The 22356-nt window shown below is 54.2% G+C and overlaps 10 protein-coding genes across 11 annotated transcripts; 7 read left to right on the forward strand and 3 right to left on the reverse strand.

Moving 5' to 3' along the window:
- Positions 1–944: 944 nt before the first annotated feature.
- Positions 945–6107, forward strand: H257_14996 (hypothetical protein). Its single transcript, XM_009842966.1, has 2 exons — positions 945–1945; positions 2367–6107. Exons 1-2 carry the CDS (start codon positions 981–983, stop codon positions 5974–5976), a joined length of 4575 nt encoding a protein of 1524 aa, XP_009841268.1. The 5' UTR covers positions 945–980; the 3' UTR covers positions 5977–6107.
- H257_14997 (hypothetical protein) lies at positions 6102–7126 on the forward strand. Its single transcript, XM_009842967.1, has 2 exons — positions 6102–6668; positions 6733–7126. Exons 1-2 carry the CDS (start codon positions 6137–6139, stop codon positions 7053–7055), a joined length of 855 nt encoding a protein of 284 aa, XP_009841269.1. The 5' UTR covers positions 6102–6136; the 3' UTR covers positions 7056–7126.
- A 309-nt stretch (positions 7127–7435) lies between these two features.
- On the reverse strand, positions 7436–9729 carry H257_14998 (hypothetical protein). The gene is made up of 4 exons (XM_009842968.1): positions 9018–9729; positions 8854–8909; positions 8306–8449; positions 7436–8248 (listed from the first exon to the last, which is right to left on the reverse strand). Exons 1-4 carry the CDS (start codon positions 9676–9678, stop codon positions 7514–7516), a joined length of 1596 nt encoding a protein of 531 aa, XP_009841270.1. The 5' UTR covers positions 9679–9729; the 3' UTR covers positions 7436–7513.
- Positions 9730–11269: 1540 nt separating this feature from the next.
- H257_14999 (ornithine-oxo-acid transaminase) lies at positions 11270–13385 on the forward strand. Its single transcript, XM_009842969.1, has 9 exons — positions 11270–11556; positions 11605–11675; positions 11725–11859; positions 11924–12019; positions 12073–12157; positions 12236–12351; positions 12408–12585; positions 12656–12869; positions 12932–13385. Exons 1-9 carry the CDS (start codon positions 11364–11366, stop codon positions 13173–13175), a joined length of 1332 nt encoding a protein of 443 aa, XP_009841271.1. The 5' UTR covers positions 11270–11363; the 3' UTR covers positions 13176–13385.
- Positions 13386–13633: 248 nt separating this feature from the next.
- H257_15000 lies at positions 13634–15121 on the reverse strand. Of its 2 annotated transcripts, XM_009842970.1 has the most exons (6): positions 14850–15121; positions 14758–14801; positions 14642–14701; positions 14516–14598; positions 14418–14471; positions 13634–14360 (listed from the first exon to the last, which is right to left on the reverse strand). In XM_009842970.1, the coding sequence occupies exons 1-6, from the start codon at positions 15113–15115 to the stop codon at positions 14202–14204; spliced, it is 666 nt and encodes a 221-aa protein (XP_009841272.1). In that variant the 5' UTR covers positions 15116–15121; the 3' UTR covers positions 13634–14201. The 2 variants fall into 2 exon arrangements, with proteins under 2 accessions (XP_009841272.1, XP_009841273.1); XM_009842971.1 differs by having other exon boundaries at positions 13634–14471.
- Positions 13635–14393, forward strand: H257_15001 (hypothetical protein). Its single transcript, XM_009842972.1, has one exon. The coding sequence runs from the start codon at positions 13666–13668 to the stop codon at positions 14158–14160; it is 495 nt and encodes a 164-aa protein (XP_009841274.1). The 5' UTR covers positions 13635–13665; the 3' UTR covers positions 14161–14393.
- Positions 15122–15412: 291 nt separating the features above from the next.
- Positions 15413–16457, forward strand: H257_15002 (hypothetical protein). The gene is made up of 6 exons (XM_009842973.1): positions 15413–15685; positions 15743–15787; positions 15887–15940; positions 16011–16085; positions 16146–16231; positions 16301–16457. Exons 1-6 carry the CDS (start codon positions 15467–15469, stop codon positions 16386–16388), a joined length of 567 nt encoding a protein of 188 aa, XP_009841275.1. The 5' UTR covers positions 15413–15466; the 3' UTR covers positions 16389–16457.
- H257_15003 (hypothetical protein) lies at positions 16377–17062 on the reverse strand. Its single transcript, XM_009842974.1, has 4 exons — positions 16957–17062; positions 16868–16910; positions 16447–16797; positions 16377–16399 (listed from the first exon to the last, which is right to left on the reverse strand). The coding sequence occupies exons 1-3, from the start codon at positions 17053–17055 to the stop codon at positions 16466–16468; spliced, it is 474 nt and encodes a 157-aa protein (XP_009841276.1). The 5' UTR covers positions 17056–17062; the 3' UTR covers positions 16377–16399; positions 16447–16465.
- Positions 17063–17200: 138 nt separating this feature from the next.
- H257_15004 (hypothetical protein) lies at positions 17201–20976 on the forward strand. The gene is made up of 8 exons (XM_009842975.1): positions 17201–17672; positions 17734–19550; positions 19612–19790; positions 19924–20046; positions 20125–20354; positions 20426–20555; positions 20615–20856; positions 20908–20976. Exons 1-8 carry the CDS (start codon positions 17224–17226, stop codon positions 20942–20944), a joined length of 3207 nt encoding a protein of 1068 aa, XP_009841277.1. The 5' UTR covers positions 17201–17223; the 3' UTR covers positions 20945–20976.
- A 205-nt stretch (positions 20977–21181) lies between these two features.
- Positions 21182–21787, forward strand: H257_15005 (hypothetical protein; the record flags this gene model as incomplete). Its single annotated transcript, XM_009842976.1, has 1 exon — positions 21182–21787. A coding segment is annotated over exon 1 (585 nt), but the record flags the coding sequence as incomplete, so codon positions are not given.
- Positions 21788–22356: the final 569 nt, after the last annotated feature.

Here is a 22356-nt window from a genome sequence, read left to right on the forward strand (position 1 = left end):
GTGGGTTCCTTATTCCGGGGGACTACTGTATGTGTCAAGCAGGACAGAAGCAAGTTGTGACTCATCTGCATATTCAATGCAAAATCAGCACAACTACCACGGCAGCCCTATCAACCGCGCCATCACCCTTCACATCGAAGGCTGGAGGACGAGGCATTATATGTTACTTTCACGGTTGGACATTACGATGGCCTAGATCTTGGGATGATGGAGTGTGCTCTCGGAAAAAGATTATTTTCGAGCAAAAGACGACATTTTAATGTCCTAGCTATTGTATCCAATAAGAGTCCACGACACTTGGTTTCGTGCACTCCATTGGCTATAACACTGGCAGTTGAACTCACCAAAAGCTAAGCAAAATCATGCATACATATTTTAAGCTTAAACTGTCCATCCTATTTTGCCTTGATTTGATGACAACCTTTCGGCTTCACGCAGCACTTTGCAGAATTGAAATCCCCGTCCTGAGAGACGAATATGCAAGCTGCATTCGACGACGAGGTCTGTGTCAAGTGCAGCATAAATTGGCCATCTTGGTGATTTCACCTTGCTTACTCTGGTTAATGGATTATCTCGGAGCGAGGCCTCAGAATGGAGCAATGAAATGCTCCACCTTGGCCGTCGTCGGCATCGTCGCGGGTGGCATGCCATTGGACGTTCTCGACAAGGGAATAGGATTTCCCCCAATTCGGCGACGATCCCCTTGGTATATACTAGTGTTGATCAAGTGAATGTGATGCATGTACATATGACGTCCATCGCAGAAGCGTCCGACTATTCCATGCCGCTGCCGCCGCTCCTTTTTTAATGTTGTGGCAATCAAAATCCACGAGTGTCACGATTTTAATTATATAGATATAATAATTGATACAAACATAAAGATAACACTCTTGACTATGAAAATTATTGTCAACACTAGCGGTATTGTATTATTATTACCAATACCGTGATCGACACAAGAAGGCAGACGTCACACCATCATGCTTGGCCGCTTCTTTACCAAGAAGGACGAGCCGAAGAGTTCTCGCCCGCCGCATGCAGTGGGTCCACCACAGCCGCGTCCTGTCGCCACGGAAGACTCGAGCGGCGGAGGCGGCTTCTTCAACCTACCCCCTCCCGCCTCGGGGAATCCAACATCATCGTTGCACCAACCCGGTGGGTTTACCAACCCCAACAACGTTTCGTACAACCATTCGCCAGCGAAAGTGCCAACGTTGGGAGGAGGCAGTCAACCTCCGCCGCCTGCATCTGGCGGCCTCAATCCGAATAACCCGTACCAACGACCCCACACTTCGGCGCCGCCTTCCCTTTTTGGAGGCATGAGCGTCAAGTCGTCATCGAACGACCCACCCGTCGCTATTCCTGGTGCCATACAACCTGTCCATCCTGATGCGAAGCCCTTGAGTCTCTTTGGCGGGTTAGAGCTAGGAGGTTCGGCCGCTGCCACGTCATCGGCGGCTGTCAACAACACCCCGTCCTCGAATCCTTCGCCGTTGAGTTTGTCGGCGCTGAATCTTCCCACGGCGACCCCGATTCCCACAGCAGACGCTCCAGTCAAGCGATCGCAGCGCGGATCGTCGGGCTTCAACTACTTGGACGTTGCGCCACCCGACGCTTCCACCACGTCGGCGGCGCCCACTGCTGTTTCATTATCGTCCACAGCTGTTCCAGTGGTCAAGAAGAAGAAGAAACCCACGTTCCGCCCTGGCTTTGGCCGACAACTCTCGGACGAAAGCGCGGCGGCACTTCAACGCGGCGATCTAAAGGACGAAGACATTGTCCAAGACGTCCCATCCACGTCCCCCCCCATCACCCCCACGCCCCCCTCGACCAAATCGACGTCTTCCTCGTCATCCTCCTCGATCCTCGGCGGACTCAAGCTCCACACCCCTGCCACCGACAAGCCAATACCCACACTCGGACGCAAAGGATCTTCCACTTTGAGGTATATATATATATATATATATATAGATATATAAAGGCAAAAGAATTATATATAACTCTTTTGCCCAAAATTTGGACTTTTGGGCTGATTCGTCAAATGTATTGATCGATTCTTTGTACTGAATTTTGTATGTAAAAAAGGTGTTTGGTATCATACTAATTGAAATCACACATTAATTATATGTTGACGATGGTTTCCTGCAATCTGATTGGCTAGATATATCCTTCTGCCGATTCTCTATATATTTGGTTGTGTCGATTCATTCGCCATGTCACTCCAATTTCGAATCGACTTGACAATATACCCTACTCTTTCTCTCCATATTATTATCCACGCAACTTGATACAAAACATGATGTTGTATATGGAATCTTTATATATATATGGATCTCTCTTCTCAACACATGGTCCCGTCGTGGTAGCGCCGCCCTTCCCGCCGAAGACTTGAGCAGCTTGCTGGCAAACATGACCATTCGCAACTTTGCGACCAACACAGCCACAACCATTCCATCGTTGGTCAAGGCACATTCCCAGCGCGCTTCCATGAGTCCGCGCGGCAGTCCCAGCAGTCCCCGCGCGTCGCTGCCTTCATTTGCCCTGCATGCTTCTTCTTCGTCGGCCGCTAATACCTCATCCCCCGCCCTCCCCCCGTCGACGTCTGCGGAAGACCGCGTCGCGGCGCTCGCCCGAGACTTCGACGTGGCCGCGACGTCGTTCCGCAACGGACTGGCGCAGCTCAAGGGCGAAGCGTCGCACATTGTCGAGCGGCGGACGATGCTGGCCAAGCAGATTGCGCAGTTCAACTTGGACTTGCATGAGGTGGAGGCGTCGCAGGTGCAGGCGGCCGAGGACGAAGACTTTGAGCGGGCGGACGCGCTCAACGCGACGATTGAAAAACTGCGACACTGTTTGATGCTATCGCAGAGCGATCTGCGCAAGTGTGAGCAAGACAGCGTGGGCGTGACCAAGCAGACCGAGAAGCTCGTGCTCCAGCACGTGCGGAGTGCCAAGGGAACGTGGAACAACCTGTCCAAGCTGGACGACGAGCGTACGGCCGCATTGGCGACGCTCAAAGCCCAAGCCAAAGCGTTCAAAACCACGGAACGCCGCCGATTTGCGTTTGAAAAGCAGCGCGTGGCCACCGAATTGCATCACGTGACTGTCAATATGGACCACTTGGACAGCGAAAAGGCCGAGATCGAGGCGGCTATTGCTAGCCAGTGCACGGACGAGTACGCCGCGCGCGAGCATCTTGTGACCGAGCAGGCGGCGGTGGCGGCCGACATCGCCGCGTTGGAAGCCAAGTTGGCCGCGTGTCGAGCGCACATGGCAGAGCTGGACGCGGGCCTCGCCAAGGCGGACGAAGGGATCCAACTTGTGCGGCAAAAGTTTAGCCGGCAACTCAAGCGACTGGTCGAGCGCGAGAAGAGCATCCTCAAGACGAGAAAGGAGGTGGAAGCGGACGAAGCCGCCATGCACCGCGCGCAGGAAGGGTTTGAAGCTGCCAAAGCCGACTTTGCCGGCCAGTTGGCGGCGCTCGCCGGCCAGGCCGCCAGTGTCCGGCGGGACCTGCGGGTCGCGGCGATCGTGGTGCGGGTGGCCGAGGAACAGAACTCGACGCGCCAAGCCAAGGAAGACCGCGTCAAGCGCATGGAGTCGCAGCTCGCGAGTCTGCGGGACCAAGTGCAAGAAGCAGAGAAGCAGTGGGCCCTCGTCAAGCACCAGCATGCCGACCTGAGCGCCAAGTTGACGGGGTTTCGCACGCTGATTATGACGGCGGGCACGACACTGCCGCTGCTGGAAGCCGACAAGAAGCAGGCGGCGGCCGACCGCAACTTCAAAGAGGCGGCGCGGCTGTCCAAGGACATCAAGCAGCTCGAGAAGGACCGCGCGGGCGCCGACGAGCAGATCGAAGTGCTGGGTATGGAGATCCACGACGTGGACGCGCTGATTGTCGACAAAGAAGCGGCGTTCACGGCCGCGACGGCGGCGTTCCAAGGTGCGGAGAAAGAGCTCGAGCTCGAGGCGCTGCAGGGGCTGTACGATGTACACCACGATCTGCGCGTGGTGCTGCGGCAGCTCACGTCGGAAGACCCGTCTCGTGCCAAGACGGACGCGGCGGAGGTCGTTGCGCCGTCGTTGCTTCGACCGATTGCGTTGGCGCTGGTCCAAAGTGAGTTTGATCATGTGGTGGCTGAGATTGAAGTGCTCGAAGACAAGTACTTGTTGGAGCCATATGTCAAGCCCTTGGAACCCCCCGACGAGGTGGACGATGCGAGTGGGTTGGTCACTACTGGATGGAGCGACAGTGACGATGACGACATGGAGGATGACAAGGAGGGACCTGGTCCGTCGGCCGAGTCGGCGCCGCCAAAAGCGGCCAGACTGGTGGACGTGGGAGCTGGACGGTCGGGAAGTGCCGCGGTGCACATGACGCCGGCGGCATTGGCGGCCAAGATCGCCGACGTGGAGGGGCAGATTCAAGTGGCGACGGACGAAGAAGACTACGAACTGGCGGCGCAGCTGGACGAGCAGCTGGAGACGTGGGTGGCACGGCTCGCGGCGCTCGAAGCAGAGCAGGCGCAGGCGCCGAGTGAAGTCGACTTGCGCGCGGAACTCGAGGAGCTGCAGCATGCGATCGAGGCGCTGGCGGGCCAGATTGAACATGCGACGGACGAGGAAGAGTACGAGATCGCCGCGCATTTGGACGAGGATCTGGTCGCGGCGCAGACGCGCAAGACGGAGATCCAGCTGCAATTGGCGGCGATGGAAGGCCCCGTCGACGACGACGACGACGGCAGCACGCATCATGTGTTGCACGACGACGCGAGCGATGGCGACCATGAGAAAGAAGATGAAGAGGACTTGGAGGAGCAAGGGCCGGCGGACGAAGCATCGCCCGTGGACGAGACGGACGAGAACACGGTGCCCGAGGAGGACGTGGAGAGCTCCAGTGAACATGCTGCTGCCGAAGTTTCTGCCGAAGTTGCTGCAGAAGTTACCGACGTTTCTGTGGAGAGCTCCAGTGAACATGCTGCTGCCGAAGTTGCTGCAGAAGTTGCCGAAGTTTCTGATGTTTCGATGGGGCCTGTGATTTCGCTGTTTGCAGGGCTACACACTGTCGAGACGAGTCCGACGACCGAGTCGGAAGGACGAGGTCTGGGCGGGAGTTTGTTTGAGGGGCTGGCGGAACCAGCGCCGGCGGCACTTGCCCCAACGTCTACCACGTCATCATCGTTGTTTGGCGGGTTGTCCGTGGCCGAAACAGCAGCAGTAGCAGCAGCAGTAGCACTTCCAGAACAGGAGGACGATGTGGTTGAACAAGTGGAAGACGAGGTCCAAGTAGATGAAGGTCCAGAGGAAGTTGCCGCCAACGCCGCCGATGAAGACGAGGAGGCGACCCTTCCGGTGAAAGAAGAAAGCGACGACGATGCAAAGGATGGGTCGGACGACGAATATGACGAAGGAGTCCTCGTGGACGACGAGCCTGTGGAAGAGATGGAAGGTGACATTGAAGTAGATGACGAGGATGGACATGACGGTGCTGCGGTCGAAGGGCCGTCAGTTCCTACTGCTGCTGCTGCGGATTCTGCGGTTGAGGTGGACGTATCGCCGCCGACGTCGTCGTTGTTCGGAGGACTTTCGCTTGGGACTCCAGTGGTTGTCGACTCGGACCAAGACGAGCCGTCGTCGGGTGCACCCACGACCACCTCCACAGCCAGTCTGTTTGGAGGGCTGTCGCTGCAACCCACGGCACCCGTGTCCTTTGTGACACTGGACAATGCGCTGGAAGGCCCTCGATCCCCGACGGCGTTTGGGTCGCTGTTTGGTGGATTATCCTTCTCAGCTCCTCCTCCATCATCGTCCGACTCTGTGCCGGCAGCCATCGCCGTCGGCGCAAGTTCATCGTTGTTTGGTGGATTATCGCTCGCGAGTGGTCACACTGCGCATGACGTGCCAGCGGACGAAGCTCCCGTCCAGGCCTTGGATGCGCCCGTCGACTCGACGGCCGCCGCCGCCGTCGTGGAATAACTGATTAGAATTTGTTGGATTTTTTGTCGCCGCGTTTGTATGATTTCGATTGGCTGATAGTTTTCAGCATTTTAGCCAATCAACAGCGTTAAAACAGCCGCCATTGACTGGACATGCAACGAATATTCGGCCACAATTTGCCAACCTTCCTCGCAGCAGCATGAGTAATTCCTTGGTTCTCAACACTGAAGGCGTGTCCTTGGTCAACATCCACCCCGTGGTGGTCTTCCAGATCCTGGATCGCTACCTCCGCCGCGCGGAGGACCAAGAACGCATCATCGGCACGCTTCTCGGCGTGGTCGATTCCGAACATGGCGTCGTGACCGTGAGCAACTCGTTCCCGGTCCCGCACTTGGAAAAGGGCGACGACGTCGCCGTGGGCAAGGACTACCATCGCCAAATGCTTCTTCTGCACCAACGTGTGAACCCGAACGAAGTCGTCGTCGGGTGGTACGCGACGGCGTCGGCCGACGGCAGTGTCGTCAACGAGAACTCGTGCTTGATCCACGACTTTTACAGCGCCGAATGCGCCGCCCCCGTGCACATCGTCACCGACACATCCCTCCGCGGCGACAACTTGAACATCTCGGGCTTCATCTCGTCCGCGTTGACCGTGGCTGACGTGGCACTTGCGAACCAGTTCAAGCAGGTCAAGGTCCAGACCAAGACGTACGAAGCCGAGTCCATTGCCTGTACGTCCTACCAGCATCATGTTCTTCCATCTCTTGTACATGCTCATGTGTATCTATCTTGTAGTGAACGTCATGGCCAAGGCGTCGACAGCCGCCTTGTCGTCGCTCCCCACGGAACTCGAAGCCCTCGAACACTCGATCGCGCGGCTGCACGCGCTCCTCGGCCAAAGCGCCGACTTTGTGGGCAACGTCGTCTCGGGCGCGTCTGTCGGGAACCCCAAGATCGGCCGGGAGCTGGCGGAAGCCGTGGCATCCATCCCTGCGATCCGGACGGACGTGTTTGACCAGATCTTCAACAATGGCCTGCAGGACCTGCTCATGGTCTCGTACTTGTCGAGCTTGACCCAAGCCCAGCTCAGCATTGCGGAAAAGCTCGTCAACGCGTAGAAGCCCCCCGTCGTTCGTTAGGTCTAATCTATCATGCACCCCCGTCTACGGGGCACTACTACATGCATCCATTGCGTCATCAACCAAGTGATAGGATTGCATCGACACAACATTCCATAGGGTACATGGACAGACCTAGCAGGTGTAGTTACAGGGGATGATGCCACGTCACCGAGGCGCTTCTAAATCGACAGAGGAAGTGTACTAATACTACTAGTAGTATGTACTAGTCCATATATTCCATATATCATTCATATCGACGACGACGACCTTCTTCTTCTTGCAATCCAACCCCCCCCCCTCCAGCAACCAAGCCCCATACATTCTAAAGCAACCATTCTCTCTCTTGCATACTACAGACTGCTCACCCCCGTCACACATGTACTGTATACCACCAATGTATGTATTGCAAACTAACCGTTTTCATTGCTAGCTACTAGTACTAGTTAGTAGTCCTACTAGTCCGACACGGCCGCCGCCCACACGATCGCAGCGATGATCGCCGCCACGGCACCGACGGCGGTGGCCACAAGCAGCCGCGTCTGGGTGCGCGTGATGGGCGTGCCCGCGGCTTTCATGATGCGAGCGCTGGCACTTGTGTATGGCATGTACCGCTGGGGCAGGTCGAACCTGGTGGTTTTGCGCACCACGGCCTTGTGGTGGCTAAACGTCAGAAACGAATGTTTGCCGTGGTACGCGCCCGTGCCCGAGGGGCCGACGCCGCCAAACGGGAGGTGGCTATTGGTGATCTGGATCATCGTGTCGTTCACACACACGCTGCCGGACGACGTCTGCCCCAGCACCGGCGCAACCACGTCTCTGTCGTTGTTGGAGAAGACATACAGCGCCAGAGGTTTCGGGCGGGCGTTGATGAAGCCAATCACCGCGTTCAAGTCGGTGTACGCGACGATGGGAAGCACCGGGCCAAACAGCTCGCCGCGGGTCAGTGCCGCGCTGGCCTCAAACGATGCCACGTCATGGCCAAAGTGGAGCACAGTTGGCGCCAGGTACCGCGCCGAAGCGTCGCCACTCCCGCCGCATGCCACGAACGCCTTGTCGGCTTCCACGACGGCCGCTAGCCGCGCATATTGCGCCGCATTCACCAGCCGTCCGTACGAGTCGGACGTTTCCGGCGACGATCCAAAGAACGACTGGACGTTGGCCACGACTGCCGACACAAACTGGTCCGCCACCTAGTGTTTGCCATCTTATGAGAAACAACTGAAAAACTCATGGGAATATGGTCGTACCGATGTATGCACAAACACATAGTCGGGTCGGATGCACGTTTGGCCGCAGTTGGCAAACGCGCCCCACGCGACCCGTGTCGCCGCCACTTGGATATCCACCTTGGCGTCGACAATGCACGGACTTTTCCCACCCAGCTCCAACACCTATATATATAAATATATATTTATAACGTTATGACCCTTTGGAAAAAATATAAAAATAAAAAATAGAGGTTTTTTTTTACTCGACGATTTCTGTATAAGAAAATATCTTGATTTGGAGAAAATATATAAAAATCAAAATACAGCCATTGTCGATTTGATACAAATTTGGGGAGGGGGTGCAATCGAATCGCGCCGACCAAACCGATCCACAATCGATCTGATTGGTTAAATTTCATTTAGAAGGTTTTGATTGGCGAATAATCTTGAGTTCATCTGAAGTAGCCAATCAAATCGATTTAAATTCCAACGAGAAACCACGCCACAACACGAAATTTCACTCGAAAACACAAATAGCTAGCTCCACGTGAACAAGTCGTTGAGAGATGGAGAGTTGGAATACGTACGATGGGGGTGAGAGTCTCGGCGGCAGCGCGCGCTACAATCGTGCCGATGGTGGTGCCTAGAAACGACTAGTAGGCATGGAGATGGATAGCAGTCTTCCCGTGAATGTATACAAAGTCCAAGTATAGTGGATACAGGAACAAGCCAAAAATTGTATATGACGTACCGCCCGTGCAAAAGATGAGGTCGAATTTTTCCGCGAGAAGGGCAATGTTGGCGTCGATGCCACCGGCGACGTAGCGCACGACGTCTTGGTCGATGTACTTGTCCAGGAGATATGCGAGGGCCGCGGCGGTGTGGTCGGAGGTGCCGTCGGCCGGCAGGCGAAGGAGGGCGGTGTTGCCGGCACCGATGCACCCCACGAGCGGCGTGAGCAGCAGACTCACGGGGTAGTTCCACGTGCCGATGATGCAGCAAACGCCAAGGGGGTCGCTGACGATGGACGACGAGCCGGGGAAGTTGATCAGGTTGGTCGGGACCTTCTCCGGGGCGGCCCAGTCGTCCAGGTAGTCGAGGAACTCTTGGATTTCTTGGAACACGCCGGACAGCTCCATCATGTGCAGCTCCGTGGGGTGCTTGTGCAGATCCTTCATGACAGCAGCTTCCAACAACGGAGTGCCTTCGGTGACAAGCGTGCGGATCTGCCGCAAGATGCGCTTGCGGGATTCGACGGCGCGCAGTTTCCCTTGGCGGAACGACGCGCGGAGCGTCCCCAGCGACGCTTGGATGCTCTCCTTCGTGGAAGGGGCAACGGTAGCGGGGACGGATTCGAACTCAGAGGCGAGGGGGGTTTTGGTCGTCATGGTGTCGTAAGATCTGATGGTCATGCCACGAGTGCAGAAATGCCACCGGCGGCATGTTTCGTCGATCGCATCAACAATCGCGCCCTGTAAAAGACAAATCAACCACCTCAGAACCAATGGTGAGAAACTAAAACTACAAATACAAAGCATTTAAATATATGCTGTGATACAAGGTTTATTTATTATAAGTAAAACAGTGTATATAAATTGAGTTAAGTTTATTGTGCTCGTTGATAAATAGTACTGGAAATTGTATGTTGTTTTATTCGATCGTGAAATCAACGGGGCATCGGAGCGCACCGGCCCAATCGGTTGGATTGACTTAATTTTACTATGGGTATACACATACACCGGTGTACAATGTTGAGTATTTTAACGCATCGTGTCGTACTCATCACAGATTGCGGGTAAAAGGGGCTGTGAATTTAATTCCCGGCCAGTAAGTCACTTGAATAATGTATACCTGATTTGGGTGACAAAATCCTCAGAACCTCTTAATAATGATATGTATAAATATTTCAAGTAATTAAATTTAGAAGTGCAACTAATATAAAAACTGTATTACATGTTGGACAAACAGAATATTAAATCTTACAAGTATGTGATACAAGAGTACGTAATTTTGTCCTATCATCGTCCATGGATGATTGTGATTGGCCATTTGCTGGCCGGGAATTGCATGCTGGCCGGGAATTACATGAATCACCTTAACAAACAGTACATCCTGAGTATATATATCCCGATTTTCAGTTAATATCCCAGTCAATAGTACTCTAGAGTTTATATACGGTAGTACTCCAGCTCGAGTTTGCATCGTATGGCGATCCACTACGAATTGCCTTGGTCTGAAAGAGCATGTCGAACTTGCACGCAAGGTAGTAAATGTTATAATAAAACTTTCAGCTATAATTACCGCGCATACCTGATAAAAACAACTGAGAGTGATTTGATTGGACATATCTGGTCAGAATGGGAAAGTTCTCAACATCATTTATGGAAGTGCTCAAGTAAATAAGGTATTCTCTACTTGAAAAATAAATAACTAATGATAACCAGAGATGTGGATCAACCCACTTCTCAGATTCAGTATCGTACCGTGTACCTAGTACTAGTATTTCAGGAACGAAAAAAGTGACGGGGGAGGTCCCCAATTCAGACTGCAGCATCCTCGAGCCACAATCAACCGAGAGGGCGCAGACTTGACCCCTGTTAAAACGGTCACATCGAGAATTTTGTCCACTGAAATACACTATCAAAGCTTGTCGTCTCTTGCATCTTACAGGTAGCTTGAAGTAGCGATGGTCGCACCCAAACACCCTTCTTGCCTCAGCGCTCTGATTGTCTCACGTTGTCGCAGCCATTCATGCACCAATAAGTAGGGTCAACTTCCCACGGCGATACATCTCCACCGCACGCTCCCTGGAGTTTCTCATGTAAGTACTGTCCAAGCACTGTGATGATAAAGGCGTGAAACTCATACAAGTCTGCTTGAAAACAAAAATCCGGTTGTGTCCGGATAACGGACCAAATCGAGATTGACGCGCCAAGTTCAATCCGACGGGTGTAATCTGATTTTGTGTTTTAACTTGGACTTTGTATCGGCAGTCGACGTCGACACCAATGTTCCACGTCTGTTAATCGGTTTTTCGCTCCCGTTGAGTTTTTGTGTGGTGGTATTATTTCTCGATCGAACACTTCAAGTCTACACGATGATCCCGACACGTCGCGCCGCCGTCCAAGCTGTCCGCCAAGCAACCAACCAAGGAAGAGTCCTTGGGCAAGCGGACGTCAGTGAACGATGCATGAGCACGCTCAAGACTGCGGAGGAGTTTATGGCGCGGGAAGACAAGTATGGCGCGCACAACTACCACCCGCTGCCCGTGGTGCTGAACCGCGGCAAAGGTGCGAACCGCACCCCTCGTACATCGTCCTGAGTTCATGTGTTTGCAGGTGTGCATGTGTGGGACATCAACGGCAAGAAGTACTACGATTTCCTGAGCGCGTACTCTGCCGTGAACCAAGTACGTCGCATCGTCGCCGAATCTATCGCTAAGATGGCGGTCGTTATAGGGACACAGCCATCCTCGTATCATCGCCGCGCTGGTAGACCAAGCGTCCAAGCTGTCGCTGACGTCCCGTGCCTTTTACAACGACGTGTTGGGCGAATACGAAGAGTTCATTACAAAGTTCTTTGGCTATGATCGCGTACGTCATCTCGGGTTGTATGCGTGTATGCGATCGCTAACGACGTGGCTTGCGTATTCCGTAGGTGCTGCCCATGAACACGGGCGTGGAAGGCGGCGAGACGGCCATCAAGCTCGCCCGTCGGTGGGCGTACGAGAACAAGGGCGTGGCGGAAAACCAAGTACGACGCATCCATCCCCCCAACCACACTGATCAATTCCCGTTGTGCATTAGGCGCGCATTGTGTTTTGCCATGGCAACTTTTGGGGCCGCACCATGAGCGCGATTTCGTCGTCGGATGACGAAAATGCATTTGCGAGTCCGTCGTCCATATATATATATATATATACTTGTTTGTTTAAATAGTGGAGGTTTTTGATATTATATTATTGGCTAGAGTTTGGGCCGTACATGCCTGGGTTTGACAAGGTTCCGTACAACGACATTGACGCCCTCCGTGCCAAGTTTGAAAGCGATAAGAACATTGCCGCGTTCATGGTCGAACCTATCCAGGTGACGACGTGTATACCCGTACATGTACCTCTAAACAGCCAGGATCTTCCTTGTAGGGCGAAGCGGGGGTCGTGGTGCCCAAGGACGGATACTTGCGCGAAGTGGCGGCTTTGTGTAAGAAGCACAACGTGCTGTTCATTGCCGACGAAGTGCAAACGGGGTTGGCGCGGACCGGCAAGATGCTGTGTGTCGACTACGACGGGGTCAAGCCGGATATATTGATCCTTGGCAAAGGTACCTACGTCTATGTCGTCGAACTCTATATAAAGTCATTGGCGTCTCATAACACGGTATTTGGTGGTAGCGCTGTCGGGAGGCGTGTACCCCGTGTCGGCTGTGCTCACGTCGGACGAGATTATGCTCAACATCAAGCCCGGGCAGCACGGGTCGACCTACGGCGGCAACCCGCTCGGCAGCCGTGTCGCGATTGAAGCGTTGAAAGTGCTCAAGGAGGAAAACCTCGCCGAGAACGCGTTTACGCTGGGCGCAGCGTTCCGTGCCGAAATGAACCGATACATGTACGAAGAAGGAGGAGGAGGCTAGATATATATGTGTGACTTATGCGACACGGATCGAATAGCGCCGACACGCCAGGTGTGTGCTTGGGGGTGCGCGGCCGCGGGCTCTTGAATGCTGTGATCATCAACGAACGTCCAGGCAAGCCGGACGCGTGGGACCTGTGCCTGACCCTCCGTGACAAGGGTCTCCTGGCCAAACCCACGCACGGCAACATCATCCGACTGGCGCCGCCGCTCTGCATCACCAAGGAACAAATGGACGACTGCGTGTCTATCCTCAAGGAAGGGTTGAAGGCCATCGAGTAAAGCAAGCCTAACTACGATGGGCAGCACCACTACTTAGTATGCTCGTGCAAGAATAGAAGCCTCTTTGTGGATTGCAGAATGATACTGTAGTACAGTACATAGTCGATCGCTACACTGTTTGCTAAAGTATATTAATACCAGTACTACGTATTAATAATATTAATACCAGTACTAGGTATTAATAATATTAATAATAGTACTACGTAATACTGTCTGTACCAGTAGGTGGTATTATTATAATACTGTCGCAAGTATTATTAATACTACTTTTTGGACGGATTTGCGAAATGGTCCAATTTGTATCGAATTTTAAGAATGGTTTTGAATTTGATTCAAAAATCGGGAATCTAACCGATCATGTTGACCAATCAAACGACGTGCAATCCTCTTATCCAATCAAATGAGTCAGAGTAGAATTTTGAGAGAATTACAACCAATAATATGGCGCTTCTTTCAACCAGCAAACCTTCGTTCCCATTGACGACAGACCATGGTGCTGTATGTCCTGTATGTGAAGGCGGACTTGGACGCGATTGATTTGTGGGAGTTCCCTGTGAACCACCGATGGTGCTTGGACATTAAGGAGCCCACGAGCGAAGAGAAGCGTGAAGCCGTGTGGGTGTGCGACGACGAACTGCTGGAAGTGTCGGGCGGCCGCGGCGAGGCGCATTTCTTGATGAAGTGGCCTGGCGCGAAAAAGGAAAGCCAGTTGACGATCGTCCGCGACGTGAAGAAGCTCACGCGCCCCATCAAGGGAGAAGACTCGGGCGAGTTCGTCCCTGTCGTGGGCTTTGAGTGCCGCGGCCTCGAACCCGTGGTGTGGTACCCCGAAGGCGGGTACACGCTCACGTCTGCGGGCGGCACGGCCACGTTCCACGACGTCAACTTGGCGGAAGACTGGTCCGAGTACGACGAAGATGGCGAACAGGCCGTGGGGATTTACTCGATCGAGCACAAGTTCGTCGTGGTCAAGGAAAAGAAGTAATCATTGCTAACCTGCATCATACCAGTCTACACTAAGCTCTCTCATGGCGCCACGGATGCTTTAGCCGACGAGAGGGTGACCGCGGGGGCATTTTGCTCGGCCTCGTCTTGGTTGTCTTTTTCGTCTTGTTCCTTCTGCACATCTTGGAACACATCGCGCAAGAGCGAGTCGAAGTCCCATGCATCGTCATCTTCTTGAACCTACATTTTGTTTTCCATGGGAATGAATGTCGCCTTTATATGGTGTGATGGTAGTACAGCTTTCTGGGGGCAGAGGAAACTGGTCAGGATTTGCAGGTCCACGCCGGCAGTCTACAGAACATGGTCACATGAAGCGAGGAAGAACGTTAGAGTACCGTTGGCAATGAGTACTTGACGTCGCGTTCGAGTTCCTTGAGCGACTGCACCACACGAGTCGTGTTGCGTGGCGCATCGGCAACTGCAAAGACATGATGAGATCGCGTGACGATGTCGCACAGTACTTTGGGTGGTGATGTCGGGCTCTCGTTCCTCCTCCTCCAAGTCCGGGATCTCCATGAGCTCTACGCGATGAGACGAACATGGCTCGGTGAAACTGGGACGTGCGATGTGCATTTACCAGTGGTTTCACCGTCGTCGTCGAAATGCTTGTTCTTTGGCTTCCTACTCAGACATGGATGCATTATAGGATACATAGATTGACACACATACGCTGCTTCAGCTTTCTCTTCCTTTCGGCGCCGTCCACGTTTGCTCTCAGCGGCGTCGCCGCTGCCTCCTTCGGACGCGGCAGTACTGGATCGAGACGTGTCTGCATGTGTGGTATCTCCCCATCCACTCGTTCGCTTCGGAGGAACCCCTTTGTCGTCTGAGTTGATGTCTTGCATCTGAAGGTCCATGTCATCTTTATCATCCTTGCCACCTTTGGCGGACCCGCGCGAACTGCGCGGCGTGGCCTTCTCGTCTGCGTCGCTCATTTTTGGATACACTAAATCTGCCCAAAAGGTCATATGCCGGATATTAACCGGAGCACTTGTCTCTTTCGAATTCAAAAGCTGCAGTATGGTATAAGGACAAAGCTAACAGTCCTACGGCTGTGAAGTACAATCCAGGCGACATCTTAAGTCGAGGCATATGTGGACATTGCGGCACGGTGGCTCCTACTGCCATCGTATCGTCGATGGGCTATGACGTTCCGCCCACACTTGGATGAACAACATGGAGCTATTTTTGACATGGAACGGTAGCACGAAACCGACTATATGGCGGGTGACGTCCCTTGTCATTGGTATTTCCGGGGCAGCTTCCACAACATCCAACGTGACAACATGGGTCTGTTCAAGAAGCTAGCCAACTCCCTCGGGATGAAGAAGCAGTCGGTTCGCATCTTGGTCGTGGGCCTCGACAACAGCGGCAAGACGACGCTTGTCAACCACCTCAAGCCCAAGAAGCTCCAGTCGCATGAAGTGGCGCCCACCGTGGGGTTTCAAGTGGAAGAGTTCACAAAGTACAACCTCAGCTTCACCGTGTTTGACATGTCTGGGCAGGTACAAGCGCCAAACGAATATAACATGTGATCATCCACGTGACCCCGTTTACTTCAGAGTCGGTACCGGTCGCTGTGGGAAAACTACTACACGGACGTTCAGGTATACATATACATATATATATATATATATATATATATACATGTGTGTTTCACTTATATTCGTGGTAGCAATCTCGATATTTATTGTGATCCGACCTAGGCGATCATATTTGTCATGGACTCGACAGACACGATCCGCATGTGCGTTGCCAAGGTATGTAGTAGCCGGCACCTTCTTTGTTAATACACTGTAGTATATGTGACACTGTTTGTGCGGTTGACAGGACGAACTGGAGCAAATCATTCAGCACAAGGACTTGTGTTCCAAGAAGATTCCCATCCTCTTCTTCGCCAACAAGGTAACTAACAGTCTGCTTCATATTACATCAATAGTCGTAAATCGCTCACTATACATATAGATGGACTTGGCGCATTCGCTTACTCCAGTGGAATGCATGGGGCACCTAGAACTCGACAAGCTCACCAACAAGACATGGCACATCACGTACAGTAGCATCATCGTTGGCTTTGAAGTTCTTTATGCTGATCCAGTCATATCTCCATGACGATCTAGGGCGAGCAATGCCATCTCAGGCCACGGCGTGGAGGAAGGCATCCAGTGGCTCGCGGACCAGTTGGGCAAAGCCAAGTCGAGAAAGTGATCCCGTTCCTACTACTAGGATAGTAGTAACACCCAACCACAAACGATATGTATCGTACTAGTAGTACTATAGTGCTCTTATTTCGTGTCGGCCCCAAACGCGGCGTGGCGATGGTTCGCGCTGTACCGCATGCTCTGTGCCCACGAATCAAAGTCGAACGCGTCGTAGATCATCCGCACGAGATCTTCTGCATGCTCATGCTCCTTCTCGATGGAATCGATGCCCGCAAGCTCGTCCCGCATCCGCCGATGGAAGTCGTCCGCGCTCCACCCATGCGTCCACAAGAACCGCTCGAGGCGACGCTCCACTAAGTCTTGAAACTCGGCATGTGCGGCTGTGCATTCGAGTCGAAACTCGGTCGTGTCGCCCTGGAAGTAGGGGATCACACGCCGTTCAAATTCCCACAACTCTACACATGTAGCCTTCGTTATGACCACATGAGATTTGTACGCAGTGGATGCCAGTGTGTAGGTACTTGCCGTCGAACCCGTCTTCGTCCATATCGAGCAAGTAGTCCAGCACCTGCATCATCAACGTGAGATGGGATGGAGTATGCCTCTGAGTGTACTTTGGTGATCACATTCTGCGACTTCGATGATCGCTTCACCTCCTTCGCTTCGCGGTTGACGTCTTGCCGCGCCGACTCGAGCAGTCGCTGGAAGTTCATGGTAAACTCAATATTGACACTATTTTCAAGCTCTTGGCAGTTACAAAACCGTTTCAAATTAATAAAATCACTGTAATCCTCACGGAGTACTAATTACCAGTATATGGTCGAGGATAATATTAATAACTACAGTTACAAATCAAGTCCAAAACTGGCGCGAGATGGATTATGTTGGATGACGACGTCCGCGAGAATGTAGAACACACCCTTCGACGGATTGAGCGGCAGCACGCGCGGGCGGAAAAGAAGGAGCAGGATGCACGCAAGGCATATCTTCTGCGAGAAGCAGCCCGGCGTTCCCTTGAACTGCGCCGATGTTCGGAAATGGCGGTGGAGGACAAATGGTCGCAGCTCGCGGCCGTACAGCGTCAGATCGAGGAGAAGCGCGAGATGGAGTTGCGACGGAAAGCAGAAGGCGACAAGCTGCTCGTGCTTCTCGCCACAGCGCGCAAAACCGCCAAGTCTGCTGGGGCGGCGCTCTCGACTCCTGGCCTTCGAGGGCTCGAGCGGCTCGCCGAGTTGACAGCGCGGGTGGTGGCCGTGGAGGAGGACAAGGTCGTGAAACAAGCCGAGATCACGGCCAAGCTGCGATTACGATACAACGTCAAGCGCGCTCAGTACGACACCCCCATCCATCAGATGTTTGGTATCTTACCCTCACGATGCACATATGTTTAGACGCATGATTGGGAATTACGCGGAACACCACGCTGTGGACTTGATGAACGCGGCGATACTGGGGCGGAAATGGGATGCCATGCTGCATTTGGTGGCCGTGGGTGGGCTCTCCCCCGACTTTGAAACCGTCGAGGGGGGCTTCACGCCCGTCATCATGGCGCTGAGTTGGCGCAAACCGTCTGTGGCGCGGCGTCTGTTGGACGCGGGCGCTTCCATTGACGTGGAATCGGCGCACGGGAAGACGGGTCTTCTCGCGGCCATCCTCGCAGACGACGTCGACGGCGTCCGGCTGTGCATTGCCCGGGGAGCCGACCTGGCTCGAGAGTCCCCCAAGACGGGGGTCACCCCGCTGCTGTTGGCAGTAGACAAAGGCCGCACCAAGCTCGTTCGCGTGTTGCTGGAAGCCCACGTCGATCCCAACGCTTTCAACTCGCACGGGATTTCCCCCCTTATCCAAGCCACGTTATCGCAGCAGACGGACGTGACCAAGCTGCTCTTCCACCACGGAGCGACTCTATCGGCGAGGGGAAAGGACGACCGCACGTGCGTCGAGTGGGCGCGACGGTGCATATTCCACGGGTTCGCCGACGCGCTGGAAACTCTGAATTTTGAAGTGGGGGGAGCACGCGACGAAGAAGACGACCACCGGGATGTCCTCGAGTCGTCGGTCGAAGACATTGGGTTGGTCATTCGACAAGTGGAGCGCGGGGAAATAAGTCCAAACGCCGAAACCGCCGCGGGATGGACGCCGTTGCTCGTCGCGTGCGCCCGGGGCGCGCTCAGTCATGTGCAGACGCTCCTGGCTCTAGGGAGCATCGCATGGCACCAGAATCGGCGCGGACGGACGCCGCTCATGGCGGCATGCGAGCGCGGCGCGGCAGACATGATGACATGCCTCGTGAACGCCGGCGCGAGCTTTGCAGTCGTCGACGACAGCGGCGCCGATGCCTTTCACGCACTCGTCGAGTTTCCAGAGCTCGTCCAGCAGTGGACAGCAGTGCGCAGCCAGTTTCGACCCACGGTTCCGCTGGGGGTACCCACGCGCGCGTCGGGGATCGGCCGGCCCGCCGTCGCACACGCCGTGCCCATGCTGCAGACGACAATACCAGACACCTCGGGCATCGCGGAATGGCCCCCCCGTCCTTCCCCCCCTCCATCCTCCCCGTCATCGTGCCTCGAGAACCACGACGACAGCCTAAATGACATCATGGAAGACGACACCAACAGACGTACCAAGTGGCAATTGCAGCGGACCCACTTGCGTCACGATCGAATAGCCAAACTCGTGCCGTTCTACGAAGAGCGTGAGAAAATCTGCCAAGCGCAGCAGAAAGGAAGGAGATCAGCAGTCAGCGTGCCGCTGCGAGACGCGAACGCTGCCCCCCCGCCTCCAGCGCAACTCTGCGACAACTGTCTGCACGTTCGGGCGACGGCCGTGTGCGTGGAGTGCATCATGGCGTTCTGCGACCGGTGTCTCATGGAAAGACATTATGGGCCAACGTACCATCACCACGTCACAGCGCCGCTGGACAAGGCGGCCGCCGTGGGTGTGCACCTCCGACGACCCGACGGCCCCGAGATGCACCTACGTGCAAACGTCCAACGCTGTAAAGTCGCCTTGCGGGGGATTGCCCACACGATGAAACCAACAAACACCCACCAGTCCAACCAAAATCCCACGTCGGATGGAGAAGAAGAAGATGGCGATATTCGAGCAAGGAAGCAGGCCGAGAAACGCCAAGTTGATGCGAAACGACGTGATAACATTATGGACGTGGACGTCCCGCGGCTAGCGGCTTCAAGATGCGAGGAACGAGGTAACGAGATATGACTATGCTCGAGGTTGAAACTGGAAGGAGAATATGAGACAATGTGCAGGCGACCGGCTGTTTGCGACACCGTCCGAGCTCTTTCTCGCCCGCAACATGATGCAGCGTGAGAAATACGATAAGGCGCTGGCGCTGTATGCCGCCGCCCATGCTGTCCAAGTGAATGCGTTCGGGGCGTTGCATCCCCGCGTGGGACATACCCTTGTGGAAATGGCGGCGGCGGCCCAGGTATGTATATATATTAAATATTTATTGTGGGCGATTTGGGGCCAAAGTGTGTGTGTTGGTAGTCATTTCTGTGTATTCCTTCGTTCGGGACATATATATATATATATATATATATATATATAACTATGTTTAGGCCAACGGAGACAAGGAAGCGTGGACCGATGGGTTGTTGGGCGCGCTCGAGTGCTTTGAGGTGAATTATGCCTGCGACAACGTTGACGTCGTTGCTACCGTTCGGAAAGTTTGCGACAGCTGGGTACTTAGTATACCTATCATCCTGATGGGCAAACAAGAAGACACTTTGACTCATGGCGTTGTACGATTTTCGATGCAGGACGCCCGCAAGAAGTATCGGGAGGCGATGGCGTTCTGTCGGGTGACGGAGCTGGTGAGGCGCAAAGCGCTAGGGGGGGATCACCCCTTGACGACGGACGCGCAGGACGCCGCCGCGCGGTTCGCGTGCAAGTGGGAGACGCTGCAAATGTTCCTCGAGGACCCCGTGGGGCAGCAGCTGGAGGATCGACACACAAACGCCGCCTACTACGCCGACGCCGCGCTCGGCCGGTAGGACGATACACCCATTGGTCATGCTGAATATCATATCGAGTTCAAATGTTGTGTGTGTATATATGCAGGTTGCCAAGCCAGTTTCACGCCCTGCTGCTGTCTGATCCAGGCGGGTTGGCGTTGTTCACACCGTTTTGCAACCAACGCATGCACGGGGCCAACCTGGCGTTCTGGCTCGCTGTGAACGCGTTCAAAGCGGTGAGGCGGTGATGACGATCGCTGATGTATGTGCTTATATGAGGGGTGTATGTGTGCAGAAATGTCTACAGAAGCACCCGACATTCCATCCCCGCGTCGCCGCCAAGGCCATTTTCAAAGACTTTCTCAAGTCCCAGCAGGTTAAATGCACAACCGTGGCCATGCGCAACCGCATCCGCGCGTCGTTGCGGTCCGACGCAAGCGACCCCGTCGACGTGTTTGAGAGCGCCGAGACCCTCGTGTTCAACTCGCTCTACTCGAGCGTGTTCCTGGCCTTCCTCGACACTCCAGAGGGCACGAGGTAACGAACGACCTACGTTCGTACTACGTGCGTGACGTGGCATGTTCGTAGGTGGCATGCCGACGCACATGGAAATATGCACCGATAATAATGCCATCATAACGTATCAATTCACACAGGTTATTGATTTTCTTCAAATGTCCCAACTCTTCGTACACGTCCAGAGTGTACGTCATTAAACCTTGCGTGTCACGACGTGGTGATTTGCATGTATACCCAAGCAAAGTGATATCCACGTGGTTCGTCTCGTACTTACTACTAGTACTACTAGTACTACTAGTAACAGGATACTATCAGTTGACGAATTCGGTCGACCCCGTATCCTTTGTTGACTTGGTTCCAGAATGGTGAAACGCCAAAAGCGCACATCAAAACAAACACGTGTTCTCAAAGTCGATCTTCGATCCAACATGATGCGTCAAGTTCCTGCTGCCATCCAAGCCCTTGAACGGGGTTGGAACTGTTCTACGAACATCCACTCCAAGCGCGTGGCCCCCGTCTCCGACGAGGAGCGAGGCCGTCGCGCCGCTGAGCGTGCCGAGAAGAGAGCGGCTGCTCGCCGCCTGATGCAGCAGCGTCCGCCGCGGCGCGTCCACGTCGAAGCGAAGCCCTGGAACGGCTCCACCAAGACCGACTCGAAGCGGGTCGACCCCGCAACGCCTGCTCAGCGCGACCAGCAGGGCCTCTTGCGCATGGCGGAGCGACAGGCTCGCACCTTGCGACTACAGGCCCTGCGTTGTGTGGCCTTTCAGCCCGCTGCAAAGTGGAACGCGTCCACCCGCGTGACCTCACAAGAAGTTGTTGTCGCGCGACCCCGAGTTGAGCCAGTCGTGGCAGTGCCGCGACCCCGAGTTGTGCCAGTCGTGGCAGTGCCGCGACCCCGGGTGACCCCACTCGTGCATATTTTAGTCTGCAACGGCAGCTCCAATCTCCACTCAAAGGCCCGTCCTCGTTTGTTGGTGGATGTCCGTCCGCGTCGTGGTGGTCGACCTGGCCTCGCGATGGATGCACCGCTTTAGCGACACGTGTGGCAATCTCATAACATTTAACATAGACCCCTATATACTACATGTTGACATAGTTGGAACTCGTACAGAGTTCCAACTATGGGGCCACAATCTTCTTGCTTGTGGCTGTGCATGTCGAAGCTTGTCATAGGGGTTCAGTGTACTACAGTATATGAACTGACATATGCACCACCACCAACCTTGCCCCAAACGTCGCATCCGTGGAATCGACCATGAAGATAATACAACATTGTACCGTCGACTAAATCAACCCTTGTAGTATGAAGTGACCTCAATGCCAACCTAACCCAACTTGAATGCCATACTTGGTTTTATTAAGCAGTCGCGTCCGTCATGTCTTGGTTGACACTGAGCACTTTGGCGGCTTGGATCATGTCCTTGTCGCCGCGCAGATCACGCGATGATTTGGGGAATGTTATCCGGAATGCCGGATAAAGTGACGCTTGCCTGGATCCATTGCCCAAGCAAATGG

The sequence above is a fragment of the Aphanomyces astaci genome, assembly GCF_000520075.1.
Source record: "Aphanomyces astaci strain APO3 unplaced genomic scaffold supercont1.64, whole genome shotgun sequence".
NCBI classification, from domain to species: domain Eukaryota; phylum Oomycota; class Saprolegniomycetes; order Saprolegniales; family Verrucalvaceae; genus Aphanomyces; species Aphanomyces astaci.

What these genes read in the sequence shown, in the direction of transcription:
- H257_14996 (XM_009842966.1), top strand. Translation starts at nt 981, where the DNA reads ATGCTTGGCCGCTTCTTTACCAAGAAGGACGAGCCGAAGAGTTCTCGC. An exon ending in AAAGGATCTTCCACTTTGAG is followed by an intron (nt 1,946 to 2,366) that starts GTATATATATAT and finishes CCGTCGTGGTAG; the next exon opens with CGCCGCCCTTCCCGCCGAAG.
- H257_14997 (XM_009842967.1), top strand. Translation starts at nt 6,137, where the DNA reads ATGAGTAATTCCTTGGTTCTCAACACTGAAGGCGTGTCCTTGGTCAAC. An exon ending in CGAAGCCGAGTCCATTGCCT is followed by an intron (nt 6,669 to 6,732) that starts GTACGTCCTACC and finishes TCTATCTTGTAG; the next exon opens with TGAACGTCATGGCCAAGGCG.
- H257_14998 (XM_009842968.1), bottom strand. Translation starts at nt 9,678, where the DNA reads ATGACCATCAGATCTTACGACACCATGACGACCAAAACCCCCCTCGCC. An exon ending in CCGAGACTCTCACCCCCATC is followed by an intron (nt 8,450 to 8,853) that starts GTACGTATTCCA and finishes TTATATATATAG; the next exon opens with GTGTTGGAGCTGGGTGGGAA. An exon ending in ATGTGTTTGTGCATACATCG is followed by an intron (nt 8,249 to 8,305) that starts GTACGACCATAT and finishes GGCAAACACTAG; the next exon opens with GTGGCGGACCAGTTTGTGTC.
- H257_14999 (XM_009842969.1), top strand. Translation starts at nt 11,364, where the DNA reads ATGATCCCGACACGTCGCGCCGCCGTCCAAGCTGTCCGCCAAGCAACC. An exon ending in CGTACTCTGCCGTGAACCAA is followed by an intron (nt 11,676 to 11,724) that starts GTACGTCGCATC and finishes CGGTCGTTATAG; the next exon opens with GGACACAGCCATCCTCGTAT. An exon ending in AGGGCGTGGCGGAAAACCAA is followed by an intron (nt 12,020 to 12,072) that starts GTACGACGCATC and finishes GTTGTGCATTAG; the next exon opens with GCGCGCATTGTGTTTTGCCA.
- H257_15001 (XM_009842972.1), top strand. Translation starts at nt 13,666, where the DNA reads ATGGTGCTGTATGTCCTGTATGTGAAGGCGGACTTGGACGCGATTGAT.
- H257_15000 (XM_009842970.1), bottom strand. Translation starts at nt 15,115, where the DNA reads ATGAGCGACGCAGACGAGAAGGCCACGCCGCGCAGTTCGCGCGGGTCC. An exon ending in GAAGAGAAAGCTGAAGCAGC is followed by an intron (nt 14,802 to 14,849) that starts GTATGTGTGTCA and finishes ATGTCTGAGTAG; the next exon opens with GAAGCCAAAGAACAAGCATT. An exon ending in GCCCGACATCACCACCCAAA is followed by an intron (nt 14,599 to 14,641) that starts GTACTGTGCGAC and finishes ATGTCTTTGCAG; the next exon opens with TTGCCGATGCGCCACGCAAC.
- H257_15002 (XM_009842973.1), top strand. Translation starts at nt 15,467, where the DNA reads ATGGGTCTGTTCAAGAAGCTAGCCAACTCCCTCGGGATGAAGAAGCAG. An exon ending in TGTTTGACATGTCTGGGCAG is followed by an intron (nt 15,686 to 15,742) that starts GTACAAGCGCCA and finishes CGTTTACTTCAG; the next exon opens with AGTCGGTACCGGTCGCTGTG. An exon ending in ACTACTACACGGACGTTCAG is followed by an intron (nt 15,788 to 15,886) that starts GTATACATATAC and finishes GATCCGACCTAG; the next exon opens with GCGATCATATTTGTCATGGA.
- H257_15003 (XM_009842974.1), bottom strand. Translation starts at nt 17,055, where the DNA reads ATGAACTTCCAGCGACTGCTCGAGTCGGCGCGGCAAGACGTCAACCGC. An exon ending in CGCAGAATGTGATCACCAAA is followed by an intron (nt 16,911 to 16,956) that starts GTACACTCAGAG and finishes TTGATGATGCAG; the next exon opens with GTGCTGGACTACTTGCTCGA. An exon ending in GGACGAAGACGGGTTCGACG is followed by an intron (nt 16,798 to 16,867) that starts GCAAGTACCTAC and finishes CTACATGTGTAG; the next exon opens with AGTTGTGGGAATTTGAACGG.
- H257_15004 (XM_009842975.1), top strand. Translation starts at nt 17,224, where the DNA reads ATGTTGGATGACGACGTCCGCGAGAATGTAGAACACACCCTTCGACGG. An exon ending in TACAACGTCAAGCGCGCTCA is followed by an intron (nt 17,673 to 17,733) that starts GTACGACACCCC and finishes ACATATGTTTAG; the next exon opens with ACGCATGATTGGGAATTACG. An exon ending in GCCGACGCCGCGCTCGGCCG is followed by an intron (nt 20,355 to 20,425) that starts GTAGGACGATAC and finishes GTATATATGCAG; the next exon opens with GTTGCCAAGCCAGTTTCACG.